The sequence below is a fragment of the Mya arenaria genome, chromosome 16, assembly GCF_026914265.1.
Source record: "Mya arenaria isolate MELC-2E11 chromosome 16, ASM2691426v1".
Classification (NCBI taxonomy): Eukaryota; Metazoa; Mollusca; class Bivalvia; order Myida; family Myidae; genus Mya; species Mya arenaria.
This window is the reverse complement of record NC_069137.1, coordinates 12316378-12331506: the sequence shown is the minus strand read 5'-3', so window position 1 is coordinate 12331506 and position 15129 is coordinate 12316378. Positions and strand designations below refer to the sequence as shown.

At 34.2% G+C, this 15129-nt stretch overlaps 1 protein-coding gene across 1 annotated transcript; it reads right to left on the bottom strand.

The window, feature by feature from the left end:
- Positions 1-4575: 4575 nt before the first annotated feature.
- LOC128221405 (ficolin-1-like) lies at positions 4576-14528 on the bottom strand. Its single transcript, XM_052930017.1, has 4 exons — positions 14484-14528; positions 13392-13488; positions 12886-13050; positions 4576-4841 (listed from the first exon to the last, which is right to left on the bottom strand). The coding sequence occupies exons 1-4, from the start codon at positions 14508-14510 to the stop codon at positions 4576-4578; spliced, it is 555 nt and encodes a 184-aa protein (XP_052785977.1). The 5' UTR covers positions 14511-14528.
- Positions 14529-15129: the final 601 nt, after the last annotated feature.

Below are 15129 nucleotides of genomic sequence, written 5' to 3'. Positions count from 1 at the left end.
GGAATTATTGAGTAAAGATGTTTACATTTAATTTGTAAAATGGTGTAGGTATTTCTACAAGAATGAAGAGTGCGATAAGCGATATCTTAGTAATCAGTCAACAAATAATCCATATAACACTATAAAATAGCTGCTTTGGAAAGGACTTGATAAGAAATGGTCTTAAATTTGATAAGGTTTTTAAAATTCATGGCCCAATAAATTCATGCGCCATAACTCTGAGATGAATTCTAAGATCCGTTTGATCAAAACCAAATATGATATTATATCAATTATCAATAGCCCTGATTTACTTAGTATAGGATAAGAGATGCTCAAGCATATTGCAAAAGAGAGAGGCAAAGTGTTGTTTTTTATCGTCAAAATTTGACAATTCTTTGGGCACAAATCTGGAATAAAAAAGCAATCCGGTTTATGAAAAACAAATGTGATATTATCCCTGTTTGCATAAGCCAGATTTACTAATTATTGGATAAGAGATATTCAAGCACAATGTTAGAGAGGGGACAATGTTTTGTAAATGGTTTAGTTGAATTTCATCTTATGGCATAGGATGTTATTTAACACGACTACGACTATCACATCAGTAAATAAGCTCTAGTAAAATATTGTCCGGAGTTGTCCATGGTGTTTAATAACACGAACACAGGCATGGATGTTGACAACTATTCACTACCACGACTATCAGTAGGTCATTTATAGGTTATATAAGCCTATCTTCTCAATTGTTTTTACTGTTTACATGAGAAATGAGGTGCTTATATCAAAATAAATTATTTATTGCGCAATCATTTGTCAGTTTTTCAGTGTTCATATTAACGGGTTGTCCATAGCTTAACTGTTTATAGTATCAAAAGATTCGTTTTAAAATTCTTTAATTGTTGTGTGACTTTTGACAGTTTTAAAATGATGTAATGACGCGATTTCTTTAGGTAGCAGTGTAAATGTCATACTAATTGATATTGTATTCGTCATTTATAAGCTGTCGTTCACTGTTGTGAATTACTATTAATAACTTGTAGTATCCGTTGTTTAAGTGATTTCAATCACAAGAGTTGCGGGTGACGTAACTGTTTTGTATCATGTTGTCACGGACAGCGTTCAATATATGGCGCATATAATAAGTGAATAGTGTTGTAATAAATACAAAATGGTAACGCCCAATTTTACTTGTTTTAGTTCTGAGATGGGAGCTTATGTGCAGACAAAAACAAAAGGAGACTCTCAAACATGGTACCAATGTTTTATTATGTAAGGCTGGCAATTATATGTTGTATATGTATACACAGACATTTAAACTCAAGTCACTTCCATAATACATTATACAGTATCAAGTATTAGAAACAAAGACTCTAATCAAGGGCAGAAGGCTTAATCCAAAGAGACCAAAAGTATATCAGTGTATGTAGTGGAAACATGAGGAATGATCTGTCAGATTTCGACTTGTTTAAAGATCTTTTTGCTAGTATTGAGATGTTTGTGCCTGAATTGAGTGGGGAAACTGCTGTTGCCGCTGCTGCTTTGATTTCTCCAGAAATTGAAGAACTTACAAACATTTCATTTGAAAATGAAAGTTAATATCTAGGTCAACAGCTTAATGTAAGTAATGACATGCAGACAATTCATGAATATAAACAACAGGGCAGTAGGTTTAATGGTAAAAAAATGTCTTAGGCAAGGAATAATGAAATATACATTTCAGAGTTTAAACAAGTCGCTTTTACGTAAATATCTTACCTGAGAAGTGCTGTTAATCCGCTTCGAAATGGGATAAATGAGGAGTCGGCAGCCATTACTGGTCTCATTGTTACTAAATTTAGCTCCACGTGTCTCCAAGGAGATGATGTATACATATGCGTGGGAAAGCTACAAACTACTTGGCATAATCGAGTGATAAATTGCGGTTCGTGGATTATAGCAAAATAAAAACGATCTTTCAATTTTTTATAGTTGTAATTTTAAGTATTGAACATTATTTTTCTGCATCTCATTGATTTATGAAGTGTCGGAAAATAACACCGAATTAATACATAAACACCTTCTTAAATATTAAGTGGTAAAATGCGTTGAATTTTGTGAGATATTAATGCACAACCCATATCGGAAGAGGAACAATGCATTGCCTTTTGCGAGATACTGATGCATTACCCATATCGGGAGAGGAAACAATACATTGCCCTTTGCAAGATATTAATGCATAACCCATATAGGGAGAAGAAAAATTGCATTGCCCTTTGCAAGAAATTGATGTATAACTCATATCGGGAGAGATAACAATGCATTGCCCTTAGCGAGGTATTGATGCATTACCCATATCGGGAGAGGCAACAATGCATTACACTTTGCAAGATATTGATGTATAACTCATATCGGGAGAAAAACAATGCATTGCCCTTAGCGAGGTATTGATGCATAACCCATATCGGGAGAGGCAACAATGCATTACACTTTGCAAGATATTGATGTATAACTCATATCGGGAGAAAAACAATGCATTGCCCTTTGCGAGATGCTGATGCATTACCCATATCGGGAGAGGAAACAATGCATTGCCCTTTGCAAGATATTAATGCATAACCCATATAGGGAGAAGAAAAATTGCATTGCCCTTTGCAAGATATTGATGCATAACCCATATCAGGAGAGGTAACAATGCATTGCTCTTTGCGAGGTATTAATGCATAACCCATATCGGGAGAGGAAACAAGGCAACAATACATTGCCCTTTGCGAGATATTGATGCATATCCCATACCGGGAGAGGCAAGAATGCATCGCCTTTTGCGAGATGGCGAGATATTGATGCATACATCATATCGGGAGAGTTAACAATGCATTGCACTTTGCAAGATATTGATGTATAACTCATACCGGGAGAGGTAGCAATGCATTGCCCTTAGCGAGATATTGAAGTATAACCCGTATCTGGAGAAGTGACAATATATTGCCCTTTGCGAGATATTGATGCATAACCTATATCGGGAGGGGTCACAATGCATTGCCTTTTGTGAAATATTGATGTATAGCACATGTCTGGAGATGTAACAATACTTTGCTCTTTGCGAGATATTGATGCATGACCCACACCGGGAGAGGTAACAATGCATTGCTCTTTTCGAAATATTGATGCATAACGCATATCGGGAGAGATAACAAAGCATTGCCCTTTGCGAGATATTGATGCTTAACCCATATCGGGAGGGGCAACAATGCATTGCCCTTTGCGAGATATTGATGCATAACCCATATTAAGAGAGGTAACAATGCTTTGCCCTTTGCTAGATATTGATGCATAACCTATATCGGGAGATGCAAAAATGCATTGGCCTTTGCAAGATATTGATGCATAACCCATATCAGGAGAGGTAACAATATATTTCCCTTTGCGAGATATTGATGCATAACACTTATTGGGAAAGGCAAATATGCATGCCCCTTAGCAAGATATTAATGAATAACTAATACCTGGAGAGGCGAAAATGCATTGCCCTTTGCGAGATATAAATGCATAATCCATATCGGGAGAGGCAACGATGTATTGCCCTTTGCGAGAAATTGACGAATTACCCAAATCGGGAGAGGCAACAAGGTACCAATACATTGCCATTTGCGAGATATTGATGCATAACTCATATCGGGAGAGGCAACAATGCATTGTACTTTGCGAAATATTGATGTATAACTCATATCGGTAGAGATAACAATGCATTGCCCTTAGCGAGGTATTGATGCATAATCCATATCGGGAGAGGCAACAATGCATTGCCCTTTGCAAGATATTGATGTATAAATCATATCGAGAGAGATAACAATGCATTGCCCTTAGCGAGGTATTGATGCATAATCCATATCGGGAGAGGTTACAATGCATGTCCCTTATTGAGATATTGATGCAAAACCCGTATCGGGAGAGGCAATAATGCATTGCCCTTTGTGACGTATTGATGCATAACCCATATTGGGAGAGGTAACAATGCATGCCCCTCACCAATAAAAAAACATTGTTTATCAACCTGATGAGTAACAATGATACTTGTATTTTGTCTACAGCAATAACAACCAATTCGACAAGGCACGGCAAACCTAAGACCCCTACATTGTGCTTCTTTACAGGGTCTGTATTTTCCTTATAGAGGAATGATAGTTTACGTATTTGCTTGGTCCAGTAGTTTTTAGTGTACTAATAAAGCGCATTTTCAGTGTTACAACTGAACAATATACGATGAAAACAAATCATTGATATTTATATTACAGATTTTTTTTTTAATTAAGCTCTAGACTGCTATTTGTTTAACATAACGTCATAAAATACATTTTCAACAGCATCAGTATTCATTTTATTTAAGAAACCATCTATGTTTAATACTGACATTTAGAAATGACTTTGTAAATGTTTCAAAAATCAACAAATGCCAATCTTTAGTTTTAATGATGTGTAATAAAATCTGAGTCTCGACTATTTACACATACAGCGTTTTTTACAGTTATTTTTAGAAGTAGCATTGAACAATGAAATACGTGTTTCATTCTTGAGGACAAATCTTAAATTAAAAAATAAGACTTTTTTTCAAAAACGTTACGCTGTTCTGAACATCAGTCTACTGGTTTTTAAAGAAGTCATACTATCAAACTTTATTGCATTGTTAGAATCTGTCCCTGGCGTCACATAATCTCCGTTCAAGTTCGCGTATTTGTAGCAACTATGGTACCACCACGCACCGTGATAAAGTAAAGCACAGTTCTCGACAATTAGGTCATTGTCCCTATCAAAGGTCGTGAACGCCATATCGACGGCTCCTCCATAGCCTGTATCCGTAAAGGAATCAACCGACGTAGATGAAACTGAAACAATAAAGTAATTATAATGATTTGTCATATTTCAAGTATCCATTATAGATACGGGAAGTATCATGCTTCAGCAATAATATTAGTTTTATTATCAACGATCATATCGTAATACGACTTCTTCTTATCAGTATCCCTGATAAGTAATGATATATATTTCGAATTAAATCAGAAGATTGAAGACTTATGTCAACGAAAAATATTTTGTGCCGCACGCCCTTTGATGAGATGGCCCCATCCATTATAAATATATCATGGTTTCAGAAACAGTCTTTATTTCAACGTCATTACAAGTTGGTTAAACTTTCGAACAAATTATACCGTTTAAAAAAAAGGAAGCATATCACTATATAAATTTAAATTTTTCTTTAGTAATTCGTTCTCGCAAAATTGATTATCGTTACCAACCGTGAGATTATAACGGCACATGAGGGCGATTATAGCAGTATTGCCCGACGAATAGGAGAACCTGTACTATGACGCCATTTTCTCGACATAGATATTGCCGACTGATATTTGGAAGGCAAATGTAATCACGAGCTTATCTTTTTATGGGATTTAAGCGGACTTATCGGTGGAATGAAAGTGAAATGTGTATACTGTTATTACTTTTTTGTTTCAGAAACGAGTACCCCGGGAACCGGAAGTTTACATTCTTTGAAGGTCAAAAACCAGTGAGAGAATGAAGTGTTTTGTTGGATAGTAGCTGGGAAATGTAAACTGCTTCTAGGCTTGATTGACCCTAGCTTTGTTCAGATACTGAAATGAACGTCATATCCTGATCACCCGATGTAAAAATGGAAATATTGTTAAATATTATTGCTTATTGTTTTATTCCGAAAACACGTGAGAAAAGGTTTGCTTGTTAATTAGCAATTTCATCTCAATATAAATGGTTAAAAGCATTAAAAACAACCGGTTCAAATTATTGAAAAATGTCAAAACCTTTTGTATTATACAAGATAGGATATGGTTGACCATGGCGTTTGGTTGATAATTGCCAAGTAGGAAGAATAATTGCCGAAGGGATTTATGCATGGTCAACCATGTATATCTATATAATTAAAACAAAGTCATTACAAAAATGTTGAACTATCAAAAAAGTGATTTTCTTATAATACATTTGTGAATAGGAACGCTATTTTGAGTATTGTAGCGCTAACGTTAATAACTAGAAAAAGCGAGAATAAAATCGCGCAATTTTTTCCCCTTAATGTTTCATGTTATTTTCGAGCCTAAAACTAAATTATTTGTTGTCAGCATTAAAAAACACACATCAAATACGGCAATAAACCCTCTGCAACAATATTCGTTGACGTTAACTTGATCATAACCTTTTTAAGTGTGTTTAATTTACCGAAAACGTTGGTCAGCTGTTCGGCTTTTTGACGTTGGTGACTACGTTTGTACGGCGGTAAGGTGCAAACATTTCTGGCCGATAATGTGAGGCGTTTTTGAAATAAAAACAGTATTATCTTTTTATCTTTTGAAAGGATATTGATCAGAATATGCTTGATCATGAAATGGGTGTTTATAACTGATATTTCTTCACATTTTGACGAACAGCGCAGTAACGGAGACACCGCTTCCCGGTTTATCACAAGGAGCATCCGGTTTTAAATTTCAACGTTTCTGGGTTCCAATTGTGGAATTACAAGTGGTTATTGCAAGCAAAATGTTATTTAATCATCAAATGATAATATATAATCAGTATAACACAATCTACAAGCTTGATAATGCAGTTATTTTCACATGACGATCGAATAAATTGACAAAACCCGGAAGTGAATTCTGCGACACCTATAAAAAGGTTTTTGTTGTTAGCAACCGATAATGACCGCCAAAGTAAAATGTTAAATACACTATGAGTCAATTAACGTTATCACAGACCTCGACGGTAACTTATGAAATGGATTCTATTCAAAATCATGATCCAGATTTTGCAAATGTACTCCTTAAACTTGACAATTTAAATTTTAATGAATTTGTGCAGTCTTCTCAAAGTCAAAATATAAAAGATTCAGATAAAAGATAAATTTTATCATGCTTTATGAATAGTGATGACTCTGATCGTGAAATAAACAATGAACAAGAGTCTGAAAGTGTACATGATGTTTCTGAAACTAATTTAAGCAATGATGCACTTACTTTGTCAAATGATTATGATGGTTCATCAAAACCTGAAGATATCAAGGAGATTGGAAATGTAAACAAACTGCGAGCAGAAACATGTGGATGTAAGGATTATATAATGCGAAACCATGCTCGTCAGTAGTTGATTTTAAGAAACTGTTAGCTTACAGACAAGACTACATGGACCTTTCAAAGGATGAAAGAGAACTTGCTATAAAGAGTATACTGCTTGCCCGTAGAGCTACCACTGGGAACAAATTGTCAAATAAGAAATCACAAAAGACTTGTGTGAAACCATCGCAGATGTATTATTTTATGGGACACTGTTAATCTGTAAAACCACATTTATCTTTGAATATGCAACATATCACTGCAGTTTGCAAAGAATGGTAAATCCCTGGATTCAGAGGGGATAAAGCCCAGAATTCATGGGAATAAGCACAAGGTTCCAGCTAACGCCCTTAGCTTTACAGACCGAAGCAGGTTGAAAACCTTTATTGAAAATAATGCAACGAACAATGCTTTGGCATTGCCAGGTCGACTTCCTAATTGCCCAAATCAGACTCTTCTTGTATTGCATTATGATGCTAACATTTCTGAAACTCATGAAATATATCAGGAAAGTACTGTTGAGACTAGCTATAGACAATAATTATTTTGAAACATTTGGAATGAATTTTGCCCTCACATAGCCTTGGCAAAGCCAGAGACAGACCTTTGTTTTAAATGCCAAGACTTTGTTGTAAAATAGGGAAAGTCTGCTCAGCTAAGTAATGAAGATAAAAATGAACATGTAACATGTACGAGGCTCATCTAAGCACTGCCAAAAAACAAAGAGCTGTACAAGGAGTAAACACTTGCAAGCAAAGATGTTTTTAGCAATGGAATTCTGTCACAAGGTTAGATCCATGCCAAAACCAAGATAAGATTTATATGTCAATATATCGATCAAAAATATGTAATCCGAGTACACTGATACATTGTATATTATTATCATTTGAATGTGACTGAATAACGGTTCGGATCACCTGTTTTCATAAAATACAATATTATTTGATTTTTTTAAATACTATCATTATTGTCTTTGAAGGTGCTGTACCATGTAGCTAAGATGTCCACTACCATCACTCATGGGATTTTGACCAGCAAGTTCACTATCCACATCATGCGCAACAAGTTGGGCCGATATAGTTCGCGTCACCCAACGGAAGTGTCAAGTGTTTGGCATGTGTGCATAAGATTCAGGTATATGTTAATGGTTATATGTCACTCTGAATTAAACATGGAGTAACAGAATAAGACAGATCTTTTACCATATGTATATGTAAAAATTATATTTCCAAGTCAGGGTTTAAATTTTTAGCTTGGATGTTTTTAATGTTGTCAGCTTTGCATTGTTGTTCAAAAACTTATACCTTGGACATAATTCGAAATCCTTTCAAAAGCTTTGATTTTAAAAATGAATTTTAATTGAAAATATAGATCTGTAATAGTTCTACAGCTATCTAGTAGTGTCATTTTGGGTTGTCTACATTATCTTCTTGCTTACTATTTCAGTAAAAAGTTATGATTATTTGTAAAATCATTTAAGGGGGCTATACACCGTATGATAAAATAGCGACCAAAAAGAAGAAAACTGTCAAACTGACATAAACTTGGTATCGATGTGTACAGTGCATTGAAAATAACTAACTCAAGTACCTCATTGTTTAAAAAAAAAATTTTTTCGCAGTCTTTTCATATTTTTCCATTAAAAAAGATTACTAGGTATGTATACCTAGTATAATTCATTTTTATGCGTGATTGACCAGTCGATTTTATCACGTGATATTACCAACTAAGGTATATAGCTTAAGTATTCCAAAGGTTTAGGGTATGCCTTTGTAGCACTGTGGATACAACACTGGACTGCAAATTTGGCGATACCGGATAGAACCCGGTCTCCGACTCGATTTTGTTTTAAATATTTTTTTCACAATTATGATATCAAAGACTAAAACATTTTATTGAACATTTTATTAAATAATTGTCATGAGATTCGTTACAGAAAAACACTTTTTCTGGTGTATAGTCCCTTTAACAAAAGTTAACATTTATTTATACAGGAATGCAGACATTTTATCTGGTGGACGAGGCCGAACTCCCGGGCTAAGGAAGTGACAGTGGCGTAAACATGGCCCACCACTACTTTCAGCACTATGGTGTCGTTGAAAAAAAATGCTGATGTTTTTAGTGCTTCAAAAGGTTTAACCATTTAAATTATCTATATAATATGGATGATAGGTTCTAACAGCCTATGCAAACTTTGACCTTATTGCTGAGAAGAGATTATGAGAATAAATAGTGAATATAAAAGATGATGAAACTTAACATAGATTACACCATGAAACACATTCTTACTATCATATTCTGTTTCCTATTCACATTTGATAATTGTTTACGGTTTGATATTTAGATTCAATTATGGCTTATGAAATGTGTCCTTCATTATGACATTACTTTCTTCATGAACCGCAAATAGCTTACATTTTATAAAAGAATGTATCAAATTTTCCAGGTTTATTTTTATAGTGCCGTCGGCCAAACAAGAACCACACTGTTCTTTGGTGTGCCATGTGGCATGTAATGACATATAAGTATTCTATTCTGTTAATAATCGTTTGTCTGTTTTTTAAAGACAAATGCATTGAGCTGTCCTTAGAAATTATTGATACGTGCGATTGGTTCTCTAATTTAATCGGATGCATAACTGGATGAAGTTTAAGCGTAGTTGGCAGTAACTAAATAACCATATATGTAAACACTCCGATTTTATAAGTTTTATATGTCTTGAACATTTTATTACTTAGTTAAAATCATTTGCTTACTTTTATTTTTTGTGAATTAAAATAAGATTTATTTACACTAAACAGATCTTCCAACAATTTTCAGGACTGCATGAGAGTGTAACGCTTTACACGTAGCGATGCTATAATGCCGAGAATCTTCAGGAAATAGCCCACACTGTATCCGCCTCTTCGAAGTCCGGCCACAACATTCCACAACTGGTTAATGACCCTCGGCAGCCAGTCACATTTTACAATCGGAAATCATTCCTAGATACACATTTCAAAACTCTTAAGAATATTACCAAATATCAACATTTCTGTGTTTTAAAAACATAAACCAGGAGTTTTAGTATGCAAATAGTTTAAATTCCTCAGAAATTGAAGTTAATCTTATGAGGATGAGTCCAGAATGTGATGTTTTGCCTGAACTAAAGCATGCACCGTGCCGCACGTCAATGGTACCTTCACGATGCTATTGGTCCATTCTTTAGATTTTAGTCATAAAGATCTGCAGTATGCCCTAACCCAACTCTGTGTAAAGTCAAAGTTGATATTGACAAAAATGACACACCGAAAGGCTGTAAACTAGCCTTCTGTGTTATTTTAAAGTGGACTGGTTAAATGTAGTGCTCCATATATCTATTTGTCAACTTCATGTAAACCAGTCTGGAAGTATTATTATGTCATAAATGGCATTTAAGATAGTGTTTTAAATTGTAACATGAAATCATCATACTGAATGGTGTTGAAAATGTAAACGCTTTGTAGAAACGATTAATGTGTTTAGCACTGTAAATACTCACACTAGTAGGTTTGATATGAATATTATATCACACGAGAGGAAATGCAAAACAACTTATTGAAATTGTTAACTTAGATTGTTATAGACATGCCAAGTCCCGTTTATATTAATTGGAAAGAAAACACTTGTTTTATCAACTTTGTATTGAAGAAATAAACTTTGAACAACTTGAGTAATATCCTCTACATCTAAACACTAACACAATTAAGAATAGCAAAATAGCATTTTCATTAGTAACCATGGCAACCGTTTTTTGCTTTGACCTGTTTGTATTTTGAAGTGTATGTCACACTAGTAAAGATAAGTTAAATATTTAAATATGTTGACATGGATATTGAATTCAAAATAAGAACACTTTTGTTCAAAAAAAAAATAGCCCTGTGTTTCAAATTGTTTCCTATTTTTTTAACTTTGTGAAATTTGCCGTGACACTTCAGATTTAAATTTTGAAAATATCATGAAGATGTCAATAACTTAAAAAAACAATTTTACTAAGATATTTTTTTTTATACAGACTTTAAAAATGATTAGTAAAAACATTTTCATAAGTAACCCAAGCAACCGAATGTTGTTTGACCTTTGTTGTAAGTTTCTTTATCATTATGGACAATAGCGATATGTACTTGTTATTTTCTTTTTGTAGTTTATGTGATACTAGTAAAGATAGTTTTATATTTTAATACTTCGACATGTATTCTTTATTCAAAATAAGAACCGATTTAGCGAACATTTAGTTCAAATTGTGTTTAAGCCCTCGATTACAAAATGTTCCATATCCATTGTGCTTTTTTAAGATTTGACTTACAGATATTATGTTTGCAATTGCTTAAAATGTCAATAACTTAAAACAAAAGTTTATGAATAACATTATTTTGTGAGAAACATGCAGAGAATGAGTGAAAATGGCATTATCAATAGTAACCATAGCAACCAAATGCTGTTATAAACTTTTCATTAACGTTTTGTAATCAAACGATGAGTTCTTATTTTTTTATGCTAAAACTTATATGTTACATACAAATAACTCTTGATATGGTACTAATCTGACATGGATATTTCATACTTAAAGCGACAGTCCGCAAATCGGGCAAATTAGCCATGAAAAAAAAATAAAATTCATCTATGTGTTGATAAGCATTCCTGACTGACGAATCCAAAAATCTTTTGGTTCAAATCGACCTAGAAATGAGTTTTTCGTGTCATTTTCAATATCTCTCCTTAACTATCGGCCCCCGAGAGTTAACGGTTATATAAATAGAAAAAACAGTGGGATTCCAAAGTTCTTGCGCATGCGCAGGGCGATACTATTTCCCGGTCTCTCCTCGTAAAATCCGGTCTCATCCGGTCTCATACAAATTTGATTTACATGTAGTCAAGCATTGTTATTTTTTGTATTACTATTATCAATAGTATACTTATAACTGAATTTAATATGAAAAAAACACACACTCAATGTGTTTGTTATTCATGACATTAATTTCAGTACATGTGCATATTTCATGTTTTTATCTTTGCCTAAATTTATTTTATGTTTTATTGATATAAAATTTGAAATAAATAGTGACATAATTATCATCAAATATCTAATGTTTTAATCAACTGTAATCTTTTGTAATCCTATTACCCCCCGCGGTCATTAACACCTTTTTGATCACGCCCGATAGCTACTATAAAACAGAGACCGGAGGAGACCGGGACCGGATGAGACCGGGACCGGGATATAGTATCGCCCCCAAGAGTAGTCGGAAAAACCGTAGACCTACTTTCTCTTTTGCCGTCTAAAAATAGCAACTTTCGGCAATTTTCAATTTGTTAAATCTAAGTTATTAAAGCGATTTTTTAAAAAATAATTGCGGTTCAGTCGGTCTGAAACAATGTGGAACTTATTAAAAACTTTTGAAATACGGTTACTTTTGCGGACTGTCGCTTTAATAAACACATTTGACCAAACATTTTGTTCATTTTTATATTTACACCTGTGTTACGAAAAGTACTATATTTTTTAAGTTTTGAAAATTTTGACATGAAATTTGGATTTTTGTTCCAGAAATACTTGGCATTATAAATGTTACAATATCTTAAAATGTCATTTTTGTGCCAGAATGATCATATTCCCATATTTTAAATATTATGTTTGGGAGTAACTACCAACGATTTCAATCACAATAAATCACCATCTAATTGTACTATGAGAGTTCGTGTCGCTGACATAAGATTGAATGTATTGGTGTGTTTTGTCTGTGTATCAATCTGACAATAAACACTTCAAATGACTTACTTCCGCCGTAGTCTGTTTTGTTTCCAATGCGCAAAATGTATGTTGGGGCAGCTTCTATTCTGAACTTTGGGTAAACTACATATCCGAGGCTTCCATTAGCTCTTTGTATGTCGATTCGTAACTCGTTTGTGGTATGCGACGTCATCTCATGCATCAGGGACAGCCCTTATATGTGAAACACTTTCATATACGTAAATTGATTAATGACAAATTCAAGGGATATAACCTTAGTACTACAATATAAGTTTTAATACCGGATGATGTATATACAATTACCGAATTTATAGCCGACATGTGGAATCTATCTGGGGGTTGATAATAGGATTCGTTCGTTATGTATGTACCATTAGTCTGTGTAACATATTTCCGTAAACCGTATATGGTCTGCCGTCAGAAACGAATATGTACCCTCATTTACTATTTTAAGACATACTGAAATTAATAACGGGCAATCATTCAGGCTTTGATATTGTGCTCGGTCTTATAATCATCCACTAACATCTTACCAAGCCAGAACTCCCCATGCAGGGATCCAAACCCGTTCTCATAAGAAGAGAAGTTCCGGTAGAAATCGACACTTCCATTGACGCGGTGCTGAAAAACCTGAAAAAATATTGGGTATATGAAACATTGAACTGAATAAATATAAAATGTCAGAATCTAAATATCAATCCACGCCACAACGAAGTTAAACATATAAATCTATATAATTCGGGAGCGCATAAATGGCAGTTAAAATTATCGATGAAGGTTTGTCGAAATTTCGACACAAATACTGGAAATTCGACTTCAGAACTCGATATTTCTACTTCTTTCTCGATGTATTAAGTAATGAACTCGAACTTTCGGCTTGCTAACTATATCTTGTATAAGTTGGAGAAAATACTTCTAAATTGAGATTTGTCTTATCTCAGATATTTGAATTTCAGCTCAATTGTTGTTCAGAGTCATTCGATAAAATGTGTAAGACACTTCTGCATGACCCTATATACAATGTATGATCCTCGATTGCTACAGAAAGGTAGATTTTTAGGGCATAATAAAGTTAAATCCAAGGGATGAGGCACGTTCGGGGTATTACTCATACCTAAAAGAATCGTTTATGCTAGGCACATGGGACCAAGGACTTTACGCAATGTCAGTTTACTCAAAATAATACTCAAAACAAGTCTTAATCGATGTTTTTGCCATGCACATACTTAATCAATAAGGCAAGATAATCGGTTATATATATCAACCATAGAGCAGCGTATAGTGATATATATTTTAAATATTTTATTATATATGATTATAATGTATAGTGTTATGTCCTACGAAGGCACTTGTTACATACACCAACAAGTTTCACGTATAAAATGACTGCAAAACAAATTAAAAAGTTCCTTATTAGAATAGTATTGTCCTTTAAATTATATTTGAAAAATAACTAACATTATTGTTTACGGAGGCCTCCAACTGGGATTTTTGAACAGGCACAGGCTAATGTATTGCCATGTAATTGGAGTCAAACGCTTTCAACTGTTTGAAAGAAATATTATTCAAACTCATTTCACTTGAAAACACAATTTCCTAGCTAGACATGAAATCATATACATTACCGTCCATCCACCCCCGTCCGTATCCATATCACAGACCACCTCCGCTCGACTACTTGTGTTCCACAATGTGATGGTATAGATTGAAGAAGGGAAATCTGGGTGAGCTTTGTGTACCTCAGAGCAATCGGCATACGCTGCAATTCATATACGGACACAATTTAATAATAACAGGAACAACAAAAACATATAGAGATGATAAGCTGTCAAAATTCATGATCCGACCTTCGATATAAGGAAGATGTATATGTTTAAAAAGAGTAGGCCCAAATATTATAAAACTTATTTTATGTAATTTATTGAGTGTATCCGTATTATGTTACTTGACTATCTTGTTGGTGTTATGACTGAAATGCAGATGCTGTCATCAATTTAGTTTAGACAAAAGTTAAATGTCGTACATGTGCACACATTTTCTGTGCTCAATGCAGTGTCGGTCGCGTTTCCATTACAGTTCTGACCTCCGAATTGAGGAGTTGGATCATCGCATTTCCTTAATACACATTTTACTATATATTGTAACATTTTAACGTTGTCAGAATAGTCATTATCGGCGCGGCGGGACCATAATCATCAAAATTGATAATATCCCCGGGGTTATTATCAGTCACGTGACCGATAATGGCCCTGCGATTGTCCGCACGTGCAA